The sequence below is a fragment of the Coloeus monedula genome (assembly GCF_965178545.1).
Source record: "Coloeus monedula genome assembly, chromosome: 4".
NCBI lineage: Eukaryota > Metazoa > Chordata > Aves > Passeriformes > Corvidae > Coloeus > Coloeus monedula.
The window spans coordinates 22725027-22751279 of record NC_138784.1 but is presented as its reverse complement, the minus strand read 5'-3'; the positions used below and the strand labels follow the sequence as shown (position 1 = coordinate 22751279).

Sequence of the window (26253 nt, the reverse complement as noted above, 5' to 3'; positions counted from 1 at the left end):
TCACAGTGGTTTGTGGCAAACAAAATCAGATTAAGACAGATGGGTTATCAACAGCACCAGAGTAATCTTGCACACATGGTATTTGCTCTTACTTGAACTTCACCTTCTTTTCTTTTCCCATGGCAAACAGCAGGATCTGTTACGTTTCTGCCTTCAAAGCATTAGCACACTTACGTACTATTTTCATGGCTTGTGTTGAAACAGATTGTGAATTTAACAGTAAATGCTGATAATTGTTTTTTCCTCTGCTTTAAAGAACTTTGTCACTTTGAGGAAATATTCAACATAAGTAGTCAGCACTCAATCAGAATTCCTCAAAATAATGCAAGTTCTCCACTGGTGTAGCAGCCAGATTCTCAAAAGAGCTCAGCAACATGTAGGGTTTAATAATCTCCCCTCTCCCTCTTTGTGGTCCATGTGATTTATTCTTCCTCCTGGAAGAATAAGATAAACCCTGACTGCCATACAGCTAAGCTGCGTTACTAGACATGCTCCTTGCTGCCCTGCAAGGAGCCCTGCTCATCCCTTCAGCACTGCCTACCATTCGTTTTGATATGTCCAATCGCTGGTTTCCTTCCTTCCTTCCTTCCTTAGAAATCACCTAAACACTCCACTCTTGCACATCAGAGTGTGAAAAAACAAACCCGGGCTTCATCATCAGAAAGGCACAGAGGGACAACCAGGGTGGTCTTTTCCTGAGTCTCTTCTCTGCCTGGGCACTTTTCCTTCATCCCTCACACACCTTATCAGGCAACAGCAGCTGCACAAGGAGCAGCCACTGACCTTGGGCAGCTATAAAGGCTGGGTCCATATGTGCTGACATCTTCTTGCCTTGCCCAGATGATCATCCAGGAAGGCATGAGTGCAATCTGTAATTCACATATTCCTCTCAGCCAGCTGATTTATTCAGAATTAGCATTTGTATCTGCCCAATTCCAGACCAATTCACCCTTCCTGGATGACAGGCATGCTGACATCTCATGATCTTTTCAGTGCAGTGGCAACCAGCTGTGTCATTTTACCCACAGAAATCACTGCCATTTTCAAAGGCCTTCTCTTGTGCATGTGATTGTTCACTCCTGTATTTTCTCTCTCCCACATCTCACATCCCCCTGGCAGACACTGCATATCAGGACAGCATATAGCCTCATCCTTGGTGCACCTTCACTGATTCAGGTGGAACTGCTCCAGGGTTCACTCCCTCTGGGGCCTTTCGTTTATAAAGCACCATCTTCCTCTTCAGCCACAGCAACCACAGAAATAGGAAAAAGCAGTCCTTGAGTTGGGGAAATCAGCTCTGGGGTTCTCAGCACAGGAAAAAAATGGACCTGTTGGAGCAGATTCAGAGGAGGGTCATGAAGATGGTTAGAGTGCTGGAGGTTGTTCAGCCTGGAGAAGAGAAGGATCTGGGGAGATCTTATAGCACCTTCCAGCGTGTAAAAAGGGCCCATAAGAAAGACAGGGACAAACCTTTTAGCAGGGCCTGTTGCAACAGGAAAAATGATTATGATTTTAAACTAAAACAGGGTACATTCAGATTATATATAAGGAAGAAATTTTTACAGTGCAGATAGAGGTGGATGCCCCATCTGTGAAGACATTCAAGGTCAGGCTGGATAGGGCTCAGAGGAACCTGATCTAATTGAAGATGTCTGTTCATAGCAGGAGTACTGGACTGGATGGCCTTTAAAGGTTCCTTCCAGCCCAAACCATTCTACGAGTCTATGAAAAGCGAGGTTCGGGCTGTTTTGAGCGGAGCCGTGTCTCGGTGACTCCCAGGAGGGCGGGAGCCGGGAGCGCGGCTCGCCTGACTCTCGGCAGGGGAACGGCATCATCTGGTGGTCACACGGCATCATCTAGTGGTCACACGGGCCCCTCGCACCGTGCCGTGCAGGGACACGGAGACCTCTTCTCTCTCGGGATCTGTAATGGCCACATTTCCTTTTAAGACAGGAGTGGAGAGGAGGGAAACCTGTGCAGAAACCTGCTGGAGGGCCCCCAGGAGCCCCTGGCTAGTGAGACCCAGATGGGAATTGGCCATTCCCTGACACTGTTAGGAAGCATCACATTCCTCACGTCATCTCCCAGCAGAAGAACAGATAAATGGATAGTGGAAGGAAAAGCCGCGTTGTGTATTTTGCCAAACACTGACATACAATTTTCTAACCTTCTCCTTTTGCCCCCTGGGCCAAGTAGGCCATGGATATAAACATCAACCCACTCTCCAATGGTACCTTAGTTTAAACTTTCTAGGTAGCTTTTCTAGTGTTCAGAAAAGACACCTATAGAAATAAAACAAAACCATAATTCTGCAAGAAAAGAGCAGAATACAACCTCGGTGAACTCACCTCACTGATTTCCTCTACTTTAAATCTAAAAAAAGAGGGTGCAAAATTTTCCATTTCCCTCCAAGAGTGTTCTCTTGCAGCCTTGCCAGGGTGGAGTGCACTTCCGATTGTTATCTGAGCATGAGTCAGTGCCTTTCTTGAGCAATTCAACCTTCAACTCTGCATTTCCAGGGATTTTAATGTTTCTTTTAAAAATAAAAGCAAAATAAAATAAACTCTTCCAACCCTGTTATTTTGGTACTATTATATTTACTCCAGCTGAATCTTAACTTCATCAGAGTACAGTTCTTCCTGTGGGATTTAGTTAATGTTTGCAAAGCACTTGATTTATGATGAACTGTTGAAAATTATGTTTGGGGCTGCTATACAGCTGAGGGTCTGCTGTGCTTCCAGTATTATTGTTGTGAGGCCATTTCTTACCTCAAAGACCCTTCGACAGTTTTCCTTCCCCCATCCCCACGGTCTCACTTCCCAGTTTTCCCCAGCAGAGTTGTACAACTTGCTTGGAAAGCAGTTGTATCACAGCATTATCAAGAAGACAAGCAGAGAATAAGTTTATTTTCCTGCACTTGGTGCTGGTTTGGTGACATCCTATTCATTACACATCTGTGGTGTTTATTTTCGCTCTCAGGGTGCAGTGCTTTGTGTTCATTAATCCCAAATGTCTCCTGGTTTCCTCCAGCTCTCATTGCTCTCATCTCCTCAGGATTCAGTACATGTTGTTTCTCTTCTCCTGGGGCCCTTTCAGTTGCAATGTCACCCCAAAATACTGGGGGACAATGCCAGAGAGTCCTTATCCATCAGAGGCATCTCCTCAGGACATGTGAAGGAGAAAGTTTGTATTTAGTTGATTTAGAAACCTCCAGCCACCATAAGCCTTGGCTTGGCTCCCAAGCTGTGAAGGGAAGGAAGATGGAGAGTTGGGGGAAGTACGTGCTCTTTCCAAAAAATCCTAAGCGAAATCCCAAGCCTGGAAAAGTCAAGCATTTTTCAGCATGAGGAGAGTGGTGACTCCAGATGTTGGCAAGGATGTGGAGACACAAAACAGGTTAATGTAAGAGGTGAGTTGAAACAGGCAGCAGGAAGCCACCTTACTAACTGTTGTTTTTTCTCCTGTGGCAGGTGATGGACAGCTCGATGCCCCTGATTGGGGAGCACATAGAAGAGGACAGACAGCTTATAGCTGATCTGGTTGTTTCCAAAATGACTCAGCTTGTCATCTCTGCTGGATCTACACCGTCACCGCTGAGGCCTTGGGTATGAGTGAATAGAGACCTTGTGACCAAGTTATTTCCCTGAACTTCTTTCTTTCACTCTCCTCGCTGAGTCTGTCACGCAGTCAGACATCCCAGAGAGTTGAACAGCCCCATATGGGAGTGTGGACAGACAGACTGATTCCTGCTCTTCCAAAGGAGACTCTCACAGACTCCTTGAAGTGGGCACCCCTAAGGAACCCATCTCTTTCCCTTACTCTCCTTCCAGATAAATGTGACATCACACCAGTAGCATGTCCATGCATCTAGACATTCTGATTTTCTAAATTCACATTGAAGACAGGCATTTTTAGAGGTTCTTCTAATGCCCAACTTCATTTCTGTCTAACAACATCCCTCAGGATAGGTTTCATTCCAGTTTTTACCTCTCTGTTCTGCTTTTGAGAACAGAAAGTGGGAATCTCCAGCAAGACTTGTTCCATTCCTTACGGTCATTTCTTCTTCAGAGATGTCCTTTGCCACCTTCATCAGGGGGAGGCTTTACTAAGGCTGAACTCACGTATTTTGGATTTAAACTGACTCCTTAGTTCTTCTTGTGTACATCCATTTTGAGTATCAAATGCATCTAATTGTACTGCCACATTTCTCAGGGGCAGTTCTGTGTAAATTAAACACCCCAGAACAAAACCTGAGTATCCAGGTGTACTTGCTCCACCTCTTTCAGTATCTAACAGGGAGCCAAGTGTGAAGATTTGAGGACAACAAATCTGTACAACAGAAGAGACAAGAGAGTAAAAAGGTTGAGGGACAAAACTGATTGCAACACACTGGTACAATTTTCATTTCCACTTGAGACAAAAAAATGGGAGAAGGCATTTTATGGTGCTCTGCCTTTGTCATATGACAATCCACTCCTGCTAAACCAGGTCCCAGCATGAAGGGTATTCGGAGAAGTGTATTTGGGTACTCCAAGTTTTAGCTAGAGTTAAGGAGTAAAACTTTTAATAGACACTGAAAATGCTTTGAGGCAGGGAAAGTGATACAGAAGAGATAGCATTTACAAAGTGGAATCAAGAACTACCATCCAAAATAGCCAAGATATAGTGCATGAACTAAGAGCAAAGGGCAAGCCAGCAGAAACTGAGAACATGAATAGATGTGTCTGTTTTCCATGTCTGCAATACACTGGTACAGGATTGGACTGGATTACAGCTGACCTAAATTAGGGCCAAAGCAAGAATAAAACAAATCTTGAAGGGATACTATGTCAAATAGAAGAGTCAAATAAGAAAAAGATTCTGCATTGGGAATACAACCTAGAAATACCTGTATATATAATCAAGAAAACTAAACCCACAAGCACGTTATCTAGAGTTTTACTATACAGAGAGAAAGAGCTTGGTTCCACAAACATAAAAAAAATTGCACATGCTACATTACTAACATAATGTTATAATAGTTAGAAGTGTCCAAAGAGAAATAATTAAATATGAGGCTGGTGAGATGCAGAACTAGAGCTATAGGGGAAGACTTCCACAGAAGGAATACAAAGAGCAATTCTGAATACAAAGGCGGCAGTACTGAAAACATAGAAATATAAATCCTTGGATATCCTATGGGTATGAATAGAATACCTATATGTATTATTGGACCTCTCTATACGAGTCTCTGGGCCGAGAAAAACTGAGAAATTATGAAACTGAGTGCACAGAATTGACAGAGATGGAAAAGTAACAAGTCACAACAATGTGAGACTTCAGCTATCAAGAAGCAAGTCAAATACCACAGTGGGACAGCAATTCAGAGGGAGGTAAAAACATCTTGACTTTGCCTTAAGAAACATCCAGGTACAAATTCAGAAAGTGAGTGTGTACCATTAGATGTCCAAGGGACAAATGTGATATCAAAAAGTAAGGGTATGACACAAGCAGTGAGAAAATTAATCAACTCCCTAGCAGTAAAACTGTATAGATGTTATCTGAGAGACCACTGTTTTCCAGAATGCATATATACATTTCTGATCTGCTCCTGAACCAAGAATGTGAGAAATAAACTTCTGGAGTTAAATTAAAGAAAGGACATTTAAGACAAACAGGGTGAAAAAAAAACCTTTCAAATTTGGAAATCTGACATTTAAGAAGACCTTTATGTAGCATCATATGAATAATAAAATGAAATGTAAAAAGGACAGAAATTAATTTTGAGGAGCAGATAGAGGAAAGAATGAAACAAGTTCTTTGAGTTCATCAGAAAATGGAACTACCTACCAAACAATGGGTGGGTTCTATGGATCATCCAGAATTAAGGGAGGAAAAGAAGACAACAGGGACAGTGTTTTGACTCTACAAAATGTAATTGCTGAAAGTGGGGAACTGCTTTACCTTGTTACATTTTTCCCTGATCAGAATGACACAGAAAAGAACAAAAACAGTCATTAAGTCAGCGATGACTGATATTTTAAAAAAATTATTAAGCCCCCAACTCCAGATGGCTACGTCCAGTGAACTGATTTTGGGAAGTGACTAAGCTGCCAAAAAAACCTGTGCAAAATCATTAGAAATAGTCACTGCTCCAGAGGATTGGTGTACAACAAATACAAAATATGTGGTTTGAAAGCTGTAAGAGTAATGTAGAAAAATTTAGCCAAGTAAGTCACAGACTTTATGAATTATCTCAAATGATAATTTAAAGAAGAATACAGAAGATTAAATAAATCAGCAGAAACCACAGCTAAGGGCATTTACCACATTATTTTTTTGCAAGGAAAGAAAAATGCCCCAATAATTTCCTTTCGATTCTTTTCCTTTCATTTCTTTGGAAATTCTTTCATGAAGTGGTAGATAACAGGCAATCAGTCAAAATGATGTAGCTAGTCAAAAAGCCTTAGGCAAGGTAACAGACAAGCTATGAAAGAAAGCATGGAGGGGCTAAAGGGTAAAGTTTTATTGTGTAGCAGAAGCTTACCTCAGATAAAGACATAGATATGAGATTTTAATTCTTGCAAACAGTTAGCAGAGGCTTCAAGGCTACTGAGCCTGGCTGTGTTGATAAATGGGTTGGTTGAGCCCAGGACAGGATAAGATGTTAATGACAAATTTGCTCTCATGCCTTCAACGTGAAACCCAGTTTCATGGTTACACTGAGGTTCTTCCCTCGCTTCTCTGACCCACCACCAGACTTTCCCTTCACTGTGTCTCTTCCAAAGGCAGAAGACCTTGGGCTGGTCCTCACCCCTTCATCTCTCAGCCTCAAAACTCTGTTTTGCCTTTATCTCTGAGATGCCTTGGTTGACTGTAAGGAAAGTCTGTAGAGGTGAATATGATATCCAATTCCCTTTCTTTGGCTGGTCTAGTCAGGATGTCTCACAGCATTCAGACAATATATTTCCATCAACACCAAGGCAAGGTTTAGTTCCCAAGCTATGTAGGGCTAAAAGCCATGAATGGAAAATTCCCAGATTTTCCTTCCTGTCCATTTGCAAGTCCCAGACAAATTGTACAAAAAACGGACGGGCAACTTCATCACATCTTTGTTAGTCAGTTGAAACTAATTTCAATGTTTACAACTATGAAACATTTCTTCCCACTTCCAGAATCACTTAGCTCGTTCTCCTAACCTTTCAGGAGCCTTGAAGACCCTTTTATCATGATGTTCTCCATGTAAATAATCCAGCATGTACCAGCCTATCTGTCTTCAGCTTCCCCTGTTTTCATAAACAATTTTGTGCAATAGGTTTACTCAGGCTTTTGTTAATTTTGGACCAGCCCTTTGTGCAGCAGTTCTGTGTTGCTTAATCTGTTTATTAAAATATCTGTCAAAAAGACTAAACAGCAAGAGAGAAGAAAGAGCAGATGGCACCAAATTATTTGCATTAGTCAGGACCAGGGATGGCAGTGAAGAACATCTGACAGAGCTATGTATGTTCAGTCACCACAACAGCAAATGAGACTCCATATGGAAGACTGAAGGATAAGCTAAGCTGGGGGTAGAGAGACAGCATAAACAATGTGCAGAACTTTCAAGTGGCACCAGCCATTCCCTTGAGAAATACTTTGTCACATACAGGCTAATGAAAACCATTGCTCAGCCTATGGTTGTGTTGACAAGGGAAAAGCAGGAAATTAGGATGCAGGAAAAATGAACTGGCAATGTATACAGAGAACCCAGATATTGCTTCATCTGGAAAAATGTAAGCAGACCCATCTCTGGCATCTGCAGGAGGAATTACAAAGCTGGGAAAGAGAAGTTGGTGATGAAAACAATTAGGGGCTTGGAAATATTCCCATGCAGGGACTGGAGGGATTCTAGTCTATTGGCTTTACAAAGGAGGTGAATGAGAGAGAGGGCAATGAAGGTTTACAAAATAATGAATGGCCTAGCATGGGCAGGTTGTGAGAACTAATCTCAAAACTCAGAACAAAGCAATGGAGACAAGAAATGGGAAAGACAGTGAGGCTGAAAGCTGAGCAAGACTCAAAGGGTCTGGATGTAAATATCTAAACAAAATATCTGGAACTGTTGCAAAGATTTTGTGGAGCAGATAATAAGCTTCATGTTTCAGGGCTGAAGCTGGCCCTTGCTTATTAGCAATCAAGAGGAGACCCCTTAGGGTACAGAGATGATTACTCCATAGACATTTCCATGGTTCATCCCTCCTTCCTTTGGAACATCTGGTGCTGGCAACTGTCCAAAATGGGAGATGGGACTAAGAGAACCCCTCAGGCCAGATACATTTGGTAATTTCTGATTGCCTAAAAAACATTCTAAACTGTAACTTCATTGTTATTCCCTGTGAGCAAACAACTTCTATGCTCTTTATTACTCACCTCTCCATTACGGTCCCATGAGATTTTACCAGCCAGATGCTGCATGTGTGTGAGTGTGTATTTAAGGAACACTTCATGACTCTACAGTTCCTGTATTACCTCAGGGCTTCTCTTTGGGGACTCTGTATTAACTGGATTGGCTTTTTTTCCTCCAGCCTCCACAAGTTCAGCCTGTGTCAATGAAATCTCAGACTGGACCTCCGCTTGGACAACTGTCACAACCACGGCCTCCTCCACAAGGTACAGTTCTCTGAGTCCCATGACAGTGGTAACTCTGAGTCTTATCAGTTTGCCTTCCAAATAAAAGGAATCAGGATAAAGGTTTTGCTCATTTTCCAATTCACTGACAAGCAGGCAGCAAATTCAGCGTACTATTAAAGCAGATACTGTCATATCCCACAGCAGCTCAGAAAGTGGGATGATAACTTGATATAGATCCAGTTGATACCCCTGGTACGACTTGGCCCAGCCAAACAAGGCCACTTGAACTGGCACTGGAGCAGGATTCTGGGCTCAGAGTATATTGTGTTTGCACAAAGCTGTGGTGGCTACAAGTGTTAAGAAGTGATGGGAAGATGCTAGTGTTGTCTGGCTCGGAACAGACACCAGTGTTGCAATGCCAGGATCCTTGATCCATCTGTCCAGGAGTTCCCATGTCAGCAAGAGCACATACCCAGCTCCCCCTGACAGCAGAAGCAGGTTTGGCTTATTGTCCTGATGTACACTGAAGCATAGGGCTACTCCGTGGGTAGCCAGGTCACACCAAACATTCAATTCACATAACTGATTAGACCCTCATTTTTGCCACCTTCCCTTCCTTTCTCCATTTCAACCTTCTACCAAATTAACACCCTCCTCTAATTATCTTTTTCTCATTGGTCACAGTTTTGCTGCATCCAAAATTAGCATTTCTGATACCAAACACATGTATGTAATCTTGGCATTCCATACTATCGATATGAGCTGTTGGCCTTGCAGGGTACTACTCCCCATCTGTCTCCAGTACTCCCGTTCAATTCTCAGTAAAGCTTTTTCTCACACAACTCCCCTGACCACCTGTGAAATCCAGACAGCCTTCACAACACTACCTGCAACTTTTGTCAGGTTCTCACAGTATTATCTGTCATGTCCAGCAATTTCTCATGTCACATCCAATTGTTTTCCACATCCTCTTCAGTTCTGAGAGTCTGCTACCAAAGCAACTGAAGCCACCTGGTGATGGTTCTGGAACAGAGGTATGGATAGTGATAGGATGGAGTGCCTCACATCAAACTGCTGGGCCCGTGAAGGGACCGCTGACCTAAACCGGCAGGGTCAGCATACATTTCCCACAGAGCTGGTTCTCCAGTGACTCTTCCTTCCCCAAGCAGGAAGCGCTCACCAAGGATTAGAAATACCAGATACGTGAAGGGTAAGGCAGGTTGAAGTGATTCCCTTTGGGGAGAGTGGAGGGACTTCTTCAGTGCTGAAGAAGGTAGAGAAATGGACAGCTCTAGAGAGGAGGGCATGACACCAATTTTAGGCCTGTAAAAGAGGGTTTGTCTTATTCTTCTCCATGAAGTTACTCTGAAGAGTCTCTCCTCTTAGCAAAACCTGTCCTTCTGTAGAGATGTTCTGTGCTTGTTGCCCACCACATGCACTTCCTCACATTTATCTCACATGTCCCTTTCAGGCGGACCACGCCAGCCACAAGCATCTCAGCCTCCACGAACAAACGCGCCCCCGCAGCAGCGGCTCTCTCCTCAAGGACAGCAGCCCCAGAGTCCCCAGTCCACTTCCCCTCAGCAGCAAAGGTCACCTGGATCTCCACAGCAAGTCCGATCAGCAGCTGGGTCCTCTCCAGTCCAGGCCTCCAAGGCAGGCGCGTTCCCTCCACAGCAGCCCAGGCCTCCTGCCCAAGGCCGGGCTCCCAGCCAGCCGAGCCCCACGGAAATGTCCAAGCAGCAAACCACCCCACACCCACACCTGAAGTAAGTGCTCTGACAAACTGCTAGGATCTGTAGATATTAGAAAAAGGCTGTCCAAAAAGCACCCTGAGCTGACATGAAGAACATATCAGATGTTGCGAGGCCGTCTTCTGTATTGGCAGGGAAATTACTTACGGGTTTCCCACAACAGCCTCACCAAATGGCAACTGCACACTTCTAGGCAGATGTTTTCAGTAACACACACCAATCTGGACTAAGCCACTTGCCCATGTCCCATTCTGTCCCACCTCCCCCATTCCTGGATGTCTTAGCACAAGGAGATTTTCCATACCAACCTTTCCTTTTATCCTTCAATTTGTGTGATGAAACACAAAGCATGAGTAACCAGCTTTCAATTCCCATCTTCTCCTGCTGAGTCTGGACTGTTTTCCCTTTCAGCAAATCGCAGTCCCTGACAAACAGCTTCAGCATATCTGAGTCATCTCAGCGAGGAAATGCCACTGAAGATGAAGCAAAAGCTGAGACCATCCGCAACCTGAGGAAATCATTTGCTAGCCTGTTTTCTGATTAACAGTCCCTGCAGCTGGATCTGTGCTTTTGTCAGCCCTCACTCTACATTATGTCATACCTGATGTCATCCTGGAATATACTCAGTGAACCCAGCGATTTACAACTAACACCTGGGTAAAGGGAATTTAGAAAACTATAGTTGTTTTAATACAAAGAAAATACTCGAATAACCGTCTGAGAAGTGACTGTATAAAAGTGTCACTGTTTCATTGGGTTTTGTGCATAATCAGAATCACATCTGTTCAAATGACTGAGTTGTAAAGCAAATTTTACTCTTGTTAACCCCTGTGGAGTCAAAACAGTTATGACAGTGTAAACTGGGTTTTATTTTGATTTGTATATAGTTAATACAATTGTTAACTTCCAATTACTGAATTATTGTTAAGGTTAAGCTAAAAAAAAAATAAGGCTTCTTTCAGAAACACACGTGCAAAGGCAGAGTCAAGAATAAGCATCCATTGACCAACAAAGTGAGCATGCTTGAGCATGGAAATCCAGTGAAGTGTGGAATTTCATGGTACCAACTTCATAAAAAGTCACTTTTCAGAGAAAAACGATGTTCACGATAAATATGGTACCAGGCATCAGTAAGCACCAAAGATCACACAAGCAGGTCAGCCAGATGGACTGCTGGTTTGTTCCAGATCACTCTGCTCATAGCAGATAAAACATCTCTGTTTCATGCCTTGCATTTATGTCCCCTGTGTGTGATTCCCAAGTACTGAGAGAAAAATGTCATGTTCTAACCCAGTAGCCTTAGTTCAAAAATAACCTAAGAAGTGGGTCTTCCACACAAAAAAGAACTTCTTCCCCTGCCTCTGAAAACACGAGTTCACATTCACAGTTCACACGAATTCCAGACAAAACCCAGCTAAACTCCAAGCACTTTGGTGACTTGGTCACATCTGGCTGTGTATGTCCCTCAGGAATATGCTTAATTAATAGCAGAGCTGATGAAGTGCACATAGCTGTGTGCTGAGTGTTCCATAATACTGAATGGACAGGAGTGAAATCCTGTCTCCTGCCTTGAATTCCCACTGACTTTGCTGGGGTGAATGCAAAATGAATGCAAGGTGACAAACCTGAAACAGAATTGGAAAATTATGCTTTACAAGTACGATGACCTGGGTGCATCCAGAGACACCAAGCCACAGGAGGGCACCTTTGGGATTGTCCCAAGCAGGTAACAATCAGTATTAGTTCTCCCTGACCACTCCCAAGAATTATCCTTCCAGAGAAGACAGAGATGGATTTTGCTGGTGTGCTTTTCCTCTAAGCCTGCAGCACTGAACGAAGCTGTGTCTGTGTACGTATACTGGAACTGGGACACGACAAAACCCAGACAAACTACGTCCATGATTGAAAAAACTCACCCTGGGTAAATCCACGTATTTATAGCTATTTACACCAGCTGAGAGCCTACCCCTTGCACCCTGGGAGGTCTGTTTGTAACACATTTAATGCAGGTTCCAGTCCTCATCCCACCTCAACATACAGCTTTGAGGCCAGACTTGACTTTGTGCTTCCCTTGGCAACTTCACCATGATGATACTTAGGAATGCCCAGGGAGGTCAGTAAGTTAAAAAAATATTTGAGCCAATGGCCCAGATCTTTGCTGCCACTTAAACAAGGAGATCCCCAAAGCAGCAAAAGCAACAGCTGCATTTGCCATCTTGGATCTTATGATTCACTGGTGGGAATGAAGCCAAACTAGGAAATCCTTCCTGCATAGTACCTGTAATGAACATCTAAATCCAATGAAGTCATCTGGACCTTGTATGACCTACCCCTGAGCAGGCCTTTGCACATATAATGGCAAGTAACAGCATAGCTTTTCCAGATTGGAAGTCCTCAAGAGACTCATCTGGATCAATGATTTATACCTCAAGTTCAGTGTTACAGAACCACCTTACTCTCTGATGGTTTGTCTTCTGTTTTGGGTTTGTTGGGGTTTTTTTTCTCAGTTCTGTGTTGTCCTTCAGGGTTTGACAAGCAGTTTACAATGTAGCATCATAAATATGTATCATCTGAGAAAAAAAAACCCAGTCTCTGCTCTTTTGCAGTCTCCAGGAGCAATAAAAGAGTGAGAAATAGCCTTGAGCAAGCACTGTCCCACTGGCAAGAATAGCAGATTAACATGCTTCACATATATGGAGAAGAGGTAATACAACCCTGGCAGGAACGGATTTCCTTCTGTAACACTTCCCTCAGCATGGTTTATGCCTTCCCCTACTAAATGGTCACCAGAGATGCAGAGACAGAAATGAAAGTTTACTGCAAGAATCCTCAATTGCTTTATCCCCTGCAACTCTACAACTCCCTTACCAACACAACATATACAAAAAAGGAATGGTGACTAGTACGACATGACCCCATAAATCAACAGCAGTCCATCGCTGGAAGTGTAACAGCTGGGTCATTTGCTGAGGCTGCATTGGAACACAGCAGGGCTGTCCTCTGACAGACCACAGGAACAGGAGAGCACTGTCAGCTTTGATACCCAGCAGTGACTCAATCTCTTCATCTGCCTACAGCTCCCAGCTGTCATCTTTCAAGGGACAAGCAAACAGCATTGCATCTCCCCTCCTCCTGGCTTTAAGATGCAGCATCAAGTACAAACAACAGGCACTCTCAGATTAATTTATTTAGTCCATAGTTCCTGAAAAAGCACCTTCAGTTCTATTCACAGAAGTGCTTTAAAACACAGAATTGATTTCCAAAGTCAGAATGATGAAAATCGATGTTGTGTCCTGTAACTGTCCCAACAGTACACTTCAAGTCTACAGCTACGATGCTCACATACTAGATGTTGTGGCTAGCACAAGATTCACAAATGCATCAGCCCATATTCAAGTTACTGCCTTTGATGCTGGCTTTCTACTCCAAAACCCCTACACTCTAAACAAAAGGGGGTATTTTCCTTTTTTTGAATGAGAGGCTAAGGTATGCCCAAGAGGCATTTAGGTACCTAAATATAACAGCAGGGGCACAGGGCAGTAAGAAAACAACAGAAAAATTGGTAGAGAGAAGCTACATTTAAATCACAGGGCACACATGTCCCACAGCACACCTTGGGATCTTTCTCACACAGATGTGAAAACTAAGCACCTGGCCAGAGCTTCTTTTGTCCTATTTGCTTTAATTTTCTTTGCATGGAAGCCAGGAAACATGAGTAGGTTTGTGTGTTTGGATTCACCCCATTCAGTAGCTCGGACACAGCTACGACACCCAATCGTATCCACCACCTGGAAAATTAGTTTACATTTCACTGTTTAGCTACAAACTGAGGAACACCTTGACTTTCTTGTCATACCTAGGTGTGGTATTTCAAGAGGATTGGAACACACCTTCCCAGGCAAGCTAAGGTCCAAAAGAACAGCAGTCCTACTTGTAAATGCAGTGGTATTTTACCATCTTCCACTAGTCACAAGCAGGTACGCAAGACCCCACACCTTGTGTACGGCTCAGTTGCTTCATCTGGTTAGCTTAAAGTTTCATGAATAAGATAAAACAATACACAGAAAAGCCAAGGATAATAGTTCCTTATTTCCAAGTGACTTAGTAGCAACCTTTACAGTGCTGCATACTGATGAACAGCACAGGTAAGGAATGCTCATCTTCAGGCATTTCATCTCTTGTGTTTTCTCTCTTGCAGTTTGCAACAGCAATGACAAATACACTTGACTTAGGCAAATAAACAAAGCAAGCAGCTAGTTTTCAAGTATTTCCTACGTTTTGTCTTCTAATTTTATACTGTTGGTCCTGAGATACTCACTTTATACCCTGTTTTATGAATAACAGGAACTACTCTTTAAGGAACTTTACAGTTCCAGCTAAGTCAGGTTCCTTAATCTTTGGCTCACAATACCTTTACTACAATGTGAAGGACAACAAAAAAAGGGAAGGAATATCTTCAGGTCACTTTGTGATTGTCTTCACAGCAAAAAGGGACCAATTCCAGAGCAGCACACAGCTTGCCAGCAGGGCAAACCACGTGACTGTCATGGAGGCATTGGCAATGTGAGTACCACTGCCACCACAAAATTAACTTCTCACATGCATTATGTGATCACTGTTCCCAGAAATAGCTTGGGGAAAAAGGAAAAGGATAAGTCATGAATTATTTTATCAGTTAAAGCTCTATAATCTTATCTGAACATTATGCATTGCTGAAGCACTAATCACAAGGACAAAATTATGCAAGACAAGTGCAGTGTAGATTTCCCTTTTTTACAATCAGTGGAATATAAAGAATTGCTGTAAACTCTAAGATCTGACTATACATTTCACTTTTGAAAATTCTTTTGGAACGAAGCAATTCAACCACTGAAGGCAAATGTTAAAAGTTAAGGCTAATCTTGGTAGTGAAGGAAAACTATTGCTGTGAAGTAGAAAAGGGAAGAAAGAAGCAATACAACTTTTGACAGCAAAATAAAGTATTATATTTTACTTCCACTGGCAAAACTTCCTGACCTTACTGAAGTCAGCTGATTTTATACAAAACAAGATGAACCACTGAAATATCACCTGAAAAAGCACATAAGTTTTACTGATTAAATAGCTTGTATTTAACAGGAAATGTCATTCCATTTCCAGGTGGAATTTCAAAAAAGTTTTAGAAAATAATATCAGTTGTCACAACAGTCATCAATACCATTTACATTTATAGAAACAATTAGATCAATCATCTTAAAAAATACATAAGAAATTAAAAGTTCTAGCAAAGTTTAGTCATTCCAGTCTTCCTTTAATTGAGCTCCAGCATCAGCCTGCAGGTCTCATGAGGAGACTTTAACAGTGGTCTTGTTAGCTGCTCATTAGTTAATAAGACAACACTTGAAAGGTGCTCGTAACATGCTACAACACATTTCCTTTTGGCAAGATATAATCTGATACTTAAGTAACGGAATTAAACAGAATTTACTGAAGTCAGAATTCATTCTGCTTCTCATGTTGTTGTAATCCCATTTCCACTGCAACCAGGTCAGCCTATTTAATTCTTTAAGTAAGTCAGAGAGGGAGAAAAGATGCATTTTCACACCACTTTTAGTTCAAACAGAGTAAATGCAGTCATGTACTACAGATCCTTATTTGTAAAGTCAAGGAGAAAGTCAAAAGTTTTGCTGCTGATTCTTTGTAAAATTGCTCTGCTTCTGCTTAGACTTCTGAGTTGCACCGTAGCATGACTTTACTCAGTTGTTTGTAAAATGAATTTACTTGTGTTCTAATATTTCCATTATAAAGAAAATACCTTTGCTGTGTTCTTTGTGCATTAAGTAACAATACAAAAACGCTTTTTACCTAATAAAGGAAAAAGGAAACAACACCTTTAAAACTTTCCATGAACACACATCTACCATAAGTGGCAGTATCCTGTTCTATGTGGTACACGGTAACTTTTTTGTTAATAAAGACTATTACTGAGTTGGGCAGATTTTAAACAAAACCTTTCATCCTGGCAATTTAGTAAAACTCTTCAAATAAGACAGACAAGTAGAGAGTTAGTATTTAAAGTGCTCTTTATCTGATGCAGTAAGGATTTGGCCAGTATCCTGGTCTCTAAGTAGCACTTCACAGACGATTAAGGGCAAGGAGGGGGGGAAGCAGAACAAACTGCTCTAAGTCGTAGCTCTGTGAGGAACAGACCTTAAGTGCCAGGTGGTACAGCACTACCAGAGCACAAAACAAACCCAGCCTCTGTAGTTGGGACATTACCATGCACACATGTTCTTGAGACAATCTGAAGGCAGATGTTAGTGCCTGGGATTTGCAATCAGTTAGAAAGCAAGCTCAGCAACTACAAAACTCCCTGCAGGAAAAAGCAGCGATCAAATGAATGCACGGCGAATGTCCATGGGGCGGCCCCGGCTGGGTCGAGGTGAAAACCTGTCACTGGGACCAACTCGTCCTGGAAGCGTGGGGTTTGCTCCAGGCAGGGAGCCAATTGGGTCAAAATGTGGTCTGAATGGAGGAAACTGACCTGGTGCTTCTCCCTGGCCAGGAATGAGTGAGTTAATTGGGTCTCCAACATACGGAAGCGTTGGTCTCTCATCATATTCTCCCCCAATGATCATTGGGGGATAGATTGGATTTGATGGGAATGGGTTGGGTGGAAAGGGATTAGGATAGAATGGGTTGGGATGAAAGGGGATTGGATGAGGTATGGGGGGCAGAAGCATCATGTGCCTCCATCTCAGAGCCTCCTTCTTCTGTTTCAACTTTTTCTTGTATAGCTGCAGACAGAAAAAAGGCATTTTGAAGCTAAGTGTTCCAGCTTCAGCACCTGCATTCAGTTTTACAGCACTTTTCAAAAAAGCACTCCTCACCAGTCTGAAAACCCAGAGCAGCAATTCCCCTGCCCACCAAAGACCAGGCACAGCATCTTTGGAAGATCTCTTAACACGCAATTTGAGCATGCACCACGTAACTTGTTGATGCTCCTTTAACCTGGTCTGACCAACATGCACACACAGAAAACCACACTTTGAAGCTAAACTTTAACTCAAAGTTACTGTCTCCCAAAGTTTATACTTAATTCTCAAACTAAGACTGATCTCAGAGAAATTCTATAAAAAAAGCCACCTACTTCTTTCCAGTCTGTGTCACGAGGCCTTGCAATAGGATCTACAAAGAGAAGCAAAAAATTACAAAAAGCAACAGATCTTGTGCCACAGATACCTGCAGTTTGTCAGAACTCAAAGAATAACCAAGATACAAAAAAACACTTTGGGTCAATATGTCTTTTCATAAAGATAATGCATCTTAAAAAATATAAAGCTCCAGGTCCATTCAATAGGTAATCTACTTGCACACCCATTCAATGTAAAGCATAATCTCCAAATGTTATTAAACAGAGAAATCCCAGAAACATTGTCCCTGCCTTTGCCTTGTGACCGCACTTCCCTTGATTACCTGTTTCTTCACTCTCTTGTGAGAAATTGAAGCAGGAATGTATCTTCCCTCTACTTCCTAAAATATGCAGTAGCCAATACACCAAGGTAGCAAAGGAAACAGATGAAAACAAGGAAAGCCTGCACCACATAATGGGAAGAACCACATGGAGCAGCAGTAGTGGCTCAGAAGATTGCCAACAATTTTCCTTGGCAGTAAACTGTGCATCCCACTGAATCACACCTGACCAGCTGTACTGGTTAGTATCACAAACAACTGCATTTACTCACAGTGTTTAAACATCATTATTGGTTGCCCGAGGAGCCTCTTATCAAAACCTGTCAGACCTAATCCCTCTGTTAACAGGAGAATGTAACCAGAAAAAGAGGTGTCTCGACATTACCTCGGAAATCCCGCAGATACATAAACCTCCAGAGAAGCTGGTCATTGGAAGCTGTGTAGAGATCACGGCAAACAGCAGAGAGAGAGATGAGGGAACGGACATCCAGAAGTCTGAAAATCCGAAGCTTGAGCTCAAGAGGAAGGACCACTAACCCAAACACATCTGGTAAGTTCAAAGCTAGAGAAAGAAGAAAGTAAATTCAGAAAAAACAGAGTAAACTCAACACCACTGAGGTAGTGGTTCTATCTCTAAAGACCCTAAAAGAAAAAAGAACATAATCTTTCCCTTACATCCTCTCCCTTTGATGCCTGAGTTACATCACTTTTCTGAGCAACTACTGTGATACTGCAAAACAGATCTCTTACAACTCTAACTACGCTTGTAAGGTGCACAAAATAGGGCAAATGACACTTTATACTGAGCACTATGCCTAAGAAACATTCCACACACCAAAGTGTGCTTATAGGCTACAGAGCCAAGGAATAAGTAAAGAAAAAAAAAGACCTGCCCAACTTAATGAGCTTGCAAAAAACCAGAAGTACAGGGCACATGACTCGCATAAAACCTTCATGCACTGAAGTCTAGAGGGAATTCCACTGAATTCAGAATACAGAGCTGAGACCTTTTATGGCAGTAACTATGCAGAGAAAGCTTGGCTTCCTACTGCTTTACAAACACTGGGTTACTTCCCACCATCCTCTCCAAGCCCTCAATGACCAGTTCCTAATAAGACCACTCCTGAGGTCAGACTTCCAAATATGATGCTAAATAAATTTTTCTGTTTGGACAAAGAAATAGATCAAAACTCAAGAACTATTGCTACAAAATTACTGTAGTAGGATTTCCTCATCGTTATGCATGGAAAACAGCCACTCCATTTCCATCTCTGAAGTGAGACTAAAGCAATCAAAATTAAAACCAGAATTATATTAACATTTTCTGAGTTACAAAGATTAATATTTTTGAGTTACAAAGATAATATTTTAATGCTAAATTTCTTTACCATGTATATATTACTTTGTGTTTACTCTTTATATGCCTATCGCTAAACAGCTGTTTCTAACACTTTTCCTTCAAGCCTTTAGATAGACCCCCTTCCTTCCATCCTCAAAAATTAAGTACCATCTCTAATTGTAAATATTTTCTCTCACCTTGTCGGGCAGCAGCCAGGAGAGAGTAAACCAGCTGGTCTTTAAAGAGACGGGATAATTTCTGAAGATCTTTGTAAACACCTGCAACCTTCTCTATCAAAGAAGGGAGAGAAAAAGCTTAATTTCAAGAGATTATAATGCAAAAACTACATAAGAATTACAGTTTTCTTATTAGCACAACTTCAATCTGCTTGTGGTCTTGATGGGAGCAGCTCTGCTGCTAGAGTGTAACTATCCTGCAACAAGTCAATCACTGACAAACTAGAGACCAGTTCCATGGTCAGGCTAAGCTTTCCCTTTGGCCTTAAAAAGCGCAATTAAGGGAAAGACCTGAGTTCTCTGCAAAGAAACTGACTCTGAAGGTGTCAGAGCTACATTTGTCATATTTCAAAGCTCCTGCCCTACATAAACCTATGTTCTAAAAGCCTGCAAGCTTCATTTCTCTGACAGAAGTATTTTTCTTTTCTGTTCCCGGAAAAAAGAGGAGCCGGGAGACTTTACTGGTGCATTGGACACATTTCAGCACTCAGTTCTTCTACAGCCTTTCAATTAGACTTGGACATCAGTGACTACACAGAACATAGGAAACTGAGTCAGCCTGGACTGCCAATAAAGCAGCTCATACCCTTCTGAGAATGTAAGGGTGGTCAGGTCTGTGCTGACAAGGATCTACATCAATCTGCCCTTCTCTCCTCCCTCACTTTAGTCTTCCCTCTAATCCTGCCACTCTGGAGAAACCTATGTGGTCAGCACATGTTTCCTGACAAAAAGAATTTAACAACTATGGTGCCACAACAAGAGTGGAGGTACCATCAACTTCTGAAGTCCTGAGCCACCAGGCAGAAAGGGGATATCACCCAGCACTGATGTCCCAGAGATTCACACGTGTCCGTTTCCCGCACTTTCATGTGTCGGAGGAAAATAACTTTAAGGGATGGGACTATGCAACTACACGAATTTATTGTTTAAAATAACAAACGCATCAGTCAAGGAGTGAGATTTTACACCACCTCCAAGTAATGGTGACTAGTGACAAGATTTAGGGTTACATCGTAATTTATAACTTTCTAATCCAATAGACACTTAAAACGACACTTTGTTTTAGATTAATGACCTATCACCTGTGGCACTTCTCACTGCAATGCAGCTGTGTCTTCACCAATAACTTCTCATGTCACGTACACACAGTTGTCTCTCTTATACCATCTACATTCTTAACTTAAACTATATAAAATCACACTATTATATTTTAAAACCCTTCACCAAAACACCCAGTGTACAATTTTACTTATAATGATAGGAACACAAGTTTGTAATCCTTTTGCTTAAAGTCCACAAATCTCTGTCAATTAAGCCAGACCTAGTCTCTTCCAGGGTTGTAAATCAAAGCCTCCTTTAATTGCAGGAGTTTCTACTCCTCTGTCTCCCACACACACGTGCTTAAGACCTCATAAATAACAGGCATATGGGCCGAAGGATAAACTGAGCTTTGCAAGGTTCTTTCCTCACCTTGTTAATCCAAGAAATACAATTTGTGCTAATAACAAAGTATGACTAAATGGCTACACTCCGAATTCCTCTTACCACAAGGTTATGACTAACCCAAATGGTAACCACATTTTTACTCTTTTTTGCTATTCTGTACCTATCTGGTGCTCTACTAAAGCATATTCTTACCCACTGTGTCACTTCTTTACTTTTCAATTTACTACTATGAGTATCATAGCTCAGACATACCTGGGTCCTGAAAGCAAACAAAGGATGATGGCAATAGCTGGATTCTCTTAACACTTTTAATCTCTTCATTGATTTTTAATGTTGCTACAAATACAAGAAAGAAAGACATTTCAGAATTTAAAATCCAGTGAGACAACAGAGACCACTTCATTACTGAAGTAATACATAGTCTGAAATTGTAAGTCTTGCAAATAACATAAAAGAAGCCAAAACATTGTAGCTGATGCAAATCTACTTCCTTCATGTCTGGCAATGTGTACCAAAGCTCCTGTGAAATTAGACACCAAACATATTTCTACAATATTGCAATGAAAAGGCCAGGTGAATCTCCTAAGGATTAATCTGTTACAACAACTGAGAAATAAACAGTTAACACAGAGACTAGAAATGCCAAGAGTATTCAGCATCAGGAAGTGGCAACTCCTGCACCTCAGCAACCCAAGTAATAAAGGTGTAGTTCAAAGCAGAGCACACAAAGGACACTTAAGTTTTCTCTTCCTAAGCAATGGTGATACTTAGGAATGTGCATCCAGGATAAAGACATTACTGACTTACCATTAATAGCAATAAGCTCTCCCAGAGGCACACAAGTCAAACCAGCAGAACCTTCTCCACAAAGGGGATGTGTGTACTGTAGCTTATAAATACCATTCCCTCTCCATTTCTCTGGCATAGAGACTGCCTTGGCTTCTATCCCCTACAAATGCAAAGGGGTAACAAACACACTGTCATACTTCTGCAATGTGCCAATGCTGAGGGGTGAGAAAAGGATTAGAAGTTAGGAAATGGCAGAATGATGCCTGCAATTCAACTCTTAGGTCAGTCCTAATGCACATTATGACACAGTGATTACGAATATGTCTGATTCTACACTATTTTCCCCAAAACTAACAACAAATCTAAGTGAAGTTCAGTAAATTTTTCGTCCTGATAGGAAAGGACATTCAGTGAGCACTCACACCTATTTCTTTGAGACACATCCATCCATTCCAACATTCTGACAATTCCACATAACTAACTTGCTGCACACAAAAAAAAAAAAAAAAGTTATTGTACCTTTTCTGTGAACTTACAGTATTTGACAGGGCTCTAGAATCATAGTTTGAAGTTAATTAGAAAACCTGAGTCAGCTAACAGGTTGGCTTTCAATTTCAGCACGAAGAGGCTCAGATGGAATTTCAGAGGTATACAGATACAATGTAACCAAAAGTGAAAGTAGGTTCCTTCATTTCTCTTAAATCTGCAGGGCAATCATCCTTCCTACCTCCAAGCCTGCTCACGGACCCCAAACTTCATCCCCAGCGGCAAATGTATTCTTTACACAGTATTTCAAATTAGGGGGATGCAATGAACTTAGCATATTTATTAAATTGGTATTGGTCAACCTGACACCCACATGTGCTTAGTCAGCCTCACTGCAAGAAAAAATACGAGAATCTAAACACCTGCCCAAGACCAAGTCTTTTTCTGCACATTCAGCCACATATTAGTAAACATAAAATGCAAATGCAAAGGGAAAAAGTGAATCCAAACTTCGTACAGGCATACTGCCATAGGTGCTCGAGTATGATACCTCTATAGATTAGTAGAGCCAAAGACAAACATGACACTTAGCTGAATATGGAATTAGAGCCAGTGCTTTGGCAGACCTAGGCCTCATTAAGCACCACTTGGCAGGATAGCACTGAGACAACGCTGACTCTTAAGGCAGTACTTTGGGGAAGTGCTACAATCTAAGCACATCAGCACATGCTCAATAGTGTAAGGCAGGAGCAGGAGGTTCAGCTGGGTCCCAGTGAGGCTGAGGACCAAAACAAACACAGGTACAGGCCTCTTCTTCCACACCTAGAAGCTGCTCTGTCTTTAGCCTGAAGACTTTCTGGTCAGGGAAATTAGAGAAGCTGATCTTTCAGCAGCCCCTGCAGCCAACTGATATATACAAAGGCAGAAGCAGATCCTCAGATGCATCTTGTATATTCCACAGCTTCCCCACACTGACCCAGAAATTGCTGTTTGGTGGTGCACCTACCTACCTGAGGTACATAGCCTGTTTCCATCATGAGAAGATGAACCAGAACGATCAAGGCATCAGTGGCACTGGTACAGTCAGCAGAAAGGTAGAGCATCTCTAAGGAATGGGGTATTTCACCATCAGCAGCTTCACTGCACAGCATGGGTTCGGAGGGATAGGAACCTGTACCTTCTTCCAGGTCAGCATCTTCTGGGACTAATCCAGAAGGAAATTCTAGGCTGGATCCTGCCTTCAGGGGAAAGCAAAACATACGTCAGAAATTACACCTCTATATACATCAACATTAAACATCTGTTTATTGCAGCCTGATTTCCCATACAAGTTGTACAGATTCACTATACCTCCATATTCTAGCATTCCAGATGGAGACTGGGACTATACATGTAGCCTTTGTATTTTTTAATCTTTATAATGCAAACCCTTCATGAAAGAGTGTTATTTTATTGCATATACTAACTAAAGACAAAGTGATCATAATATATTAAACCTTCATCTGAATTTTTGCAACATACACAGGAATAATTTAATCACTGTACTATCACCATTTATTTGAACTTAGCCAATATGCATGGCAAGTAACCAAAATGGTAACTTGGGCTGCCAACAAACACAACAGGCCTAAAAAGCAGGGGTGGGGAGAAATCAATCAATGGAGTGCACCTGCTGCCACTTGAGGAGGACTGTGGCTTCACTGTAGCTTCCTTTATTCTACCAAAATCATAGCCTGTTATTAGTAACTGACAAAACTACACACAGACACTTTATTTAAAAGAAGTAGAATGAAACCTGTAAACAGATTTACCTAAGGGAAGGGTCAGGAAAGGGGGTAAGAAAAAAAGCCTATCTTCGACAGTGCCTGTTGCATCTGCTCCTATCTAGAATCAGTTTCCTCAAGAAGATAGCACTGAGGCAGGTAAGAAATGTAATCCTTACTTCCTTAAGTGTATGCTCCAGCAAAAACATTTACTCCTGAAACACTTTGAGCTCTCTGAATTAGCTTCTGTGCCACAGTAAAATACAATGAATAGAGATGAATTTCCATTCAAATAACTGAATATATATCAGACAAATATAAGGAGCCAAATATTCTGAAGAGATTATCTCCTATGTAGTACAGCAACTGACACAACAGGATACCTTCTTTTTTGCCCTGTGCTGTACAGGAAAATTCTCATGTACTTACCCTCTCATCACTCTCTTGAACTTCCACTTGAGCCTTCTCATTGTTAGACTGCTCATTCTGCCCTTCTCCTTTTGGACTGTTGGCCTGACTTTTGTTGGGGGTCAAGGTGGACGGCTCATGACCATTCTGAAGTGGGGGAGGAGCAGAAGGAGGTGGAGGAGGAGGTAGGCTGGGTTGTCCATCTGGCTCTTCTAGTAGCAAGCAAATCAAATCACCAGAAACAATCCCGTATGAAGCTAAGGTCTTCTGATCCTCTGTGAGAGGATCTTTTCTGTTCAATGTTATTGAAAATGTGGTATCCGAACTGCAAAATAATTAAAAAAAACAAAAACGTAAGGAAACATGGTTGGCTGACCCTGGATAGCCACCCACTGGACATGGCAATTGGTACTTTGGTTTAGTTGATCTGGTAGTGATTGGTCGAAGATGGACTTGATGATTTTGGAGGTCCTTTCCAACCTTAATGGCCCTATAATTCTACAGTTAGAAATGCATACTGCATATTACAAGAGTATTGTGCCACGGGGCTTAATCCATTACTAATTACCTATATGTTAAAGAAATAGTGAAATAGATAGAGATAAAAAAAAGATTGTATGAAATTATTTCCCCACATTTCTTGCCAAGTACATTTTAAGTTACTGTAGCTGCTTGGTAAATAAAACTTCATTTACAGAAATTGCTCATAAAACAGTTATGAAAGAAAGCAAACAAGTGCCCTTCAAAATAGAAGATATCACAGCTAGGAAAACGAGCTCTAAATAACTACTGCCTCAGATTATTTAAAAATAAATAGTGTTGAAGGCTCAACCACCTTGCTTTCCCATCGAGCTAAACATTAATTTCAAAGATCAGCAGCTGTCCTATAGAATGCTAGCTGCAAATGAGGGTGATAAAATAAGATGCTTCAGGCCAAAAAAAAACCCCAGAAATGAAACTGGTTAGCAGGGAAGCAGCTACCCAGTATCAGCTATAAAATACACCCACTGCAGCAAGACAAGCAGTAACTTCAGATTCCTCCTGCCCACACTGCTGTGTGAATCACCAGTGAAACACCAGCACGTCGGACCTAATTAAAGGTTTGTGATACAAACCCTTCAGCCACCATCAGAAAACGCTCCCCTTTTACAGGCGGTTCTTAAAGCGATTCTGCAGGCTTTACTCTCCTACGGAGGATGCCGTGAGTTGCTCACAGATAAAACGTTTATGAAACTGAAACCGAGATTCTCCAGGAAGCCGGAGAGAAGTGTAAAACTGAGACCCTACAGCATTCTGTAACATAAGTACCGCGCAGAAATCTCAGCCAGCTCTGGCCGAGCATTTCACAGCGGAGCACGCCCGAAGTTCTGCCTTCCCGTTCCGCAGCGCCCAGCCGGGAAGCAGCGCTGGTGCCCCGGCGGGGCAGGCGGTCCGCGAGCCGGTTCCGCGATCCCGCCATGCGCCGCCGGGCCGCAGCAGCGCCGCCCCGCCCGCAGGGGGCAGCACCGCGCCCGCGGGGCCGGGGGGCAGATCCCTCCCCCCGCGCCGCGTGGTACGGCCCCGCCGACCCGGGCCGCGCACGGCCGGCATCGCCTCCCCCCCCCCGGCACCCCCTCACGATGGTTCGCTCCGCTCGCTACCTGTACCCCCAGGCGGGCAGCAGGGCCAGGCGCAGCTGCGCGCGCAGCTCCCCCAGCGTTGGCTCCGCCCCCTGCACCTCCAGGGCTGCCGTTCGCTTCTGCAGCCGAACGCGGAGCTTCATGGCGGCAGCGGGACGGGGTGGGGTCTCCGCCCCCACTTCGCGCCCCGAGCGGGCCCCGCCGGGCAGCGGCGGCGGGGAAGGTGGCGGCGGGGCGCGGGCGCAAGGGCTGCCGGGCCGGGCCGTTGTTTTGGTTGTCGCGGCCCCGCCTCCGGGGCTCGCGGCACGCCCCCGATCGCTGTCTCGGCGTCCCGCGTTGTGGCCTGCGCGGCGGTGGCGGCCCCGCCCGGCC

The 26253-nt window shown here is 42.8% G+C and overlaps 2 protein-coding genes across 3 annotated transcripts in view; one reads left to right on the top strand and one right to left on the bottom strand.

Moving 5' to 3' along the window:
• Positions 1 to 10887, top strand: part of SYN3 (synapsin III) — a gene marked incomplete at both ends in the record, with an annotated part of 164925 nt that extends 154038 nt beyond the window's left edge. Inside the window, 4 exons of one of the 2 annotated variants that reach the window (XM_082280008.1) lie at positions 3471 to 3605; positions 8559 to 8628; positions 10061 to 10358; positions 10755 to 10887. In XM_082280008.1, the coding sequence (XP_082136134.1) occupies positions 3471 to 3605; positions 8559 to 8628; positions 10061 to 10358; positions 10755 to 10887 (636 nt within the window). Of the gene's footprint in view, positions 1 to 3470; positions 3606 to 8543; positions 8629 to 10060; positions 10359 to 10754 lie in introns of both variants that reach the window. The other variant, XM_082280007.1, reaches the window with a different exon arrangement.
• A 4417-nt stretch (positions 10888 to 15304) lies between these two features.
• On the bottom strand, positions 15305 to 26157 carry FBXO7 (F-box protein 7). Its single transcript, XM_082279588.1, has 9 exons — positions 25903 to 26157; positions 24284 to 24587; positions 23102 to 23329; positions 21624 to 21765; positions 21069 to 21152; positions 19332 to 19424; positions 18181 to 18357; positions 17473 to 17510; positions 15305 to 17119 (listed from the first exon to the last, which is right to left on the bottom strand). The coding sequence occupies exons 1-9, from the start codon at positions 26022 to 26024 to the stop codon at positions 16715 to 16717; spliced, it is 1593 nt and encodes a 530-aa protein (XP_082135714.1). The 5' UTR covers positions 26025 to 26157; the 3' UTR covers positions 15305 to 16714.
• Between the last annotated feature and the right edge of the window lie 96 nt (positions 26158 to 26253).

Excerpts from the sequence above, each read along its gene's own strand:
- FBXO7 (XM_082279588.1), bottom strand. The coding sequence starts at position 26,024 with ATGAAGCTCCGCGTTCGGCTGCAGAAGCGAACGGCAGCCCTGGAGGTG. Across the intron at positions 21,766-23,101 it reads AAACAGGCTATGTACCTCAG|GGGATAGAAGCCAAGGCAGT; the intron begins GTAGGTAGGTGC and ends TTGCATTTGTAG. Across the intron at positions 17,511-18,180 it reads GTATCTGCGGGATTTCCGAG|ATCCTATTGCAAGGCCTCGT; the intron begins GTAATGTCGAGA and ends TTCTCTTTGTAG.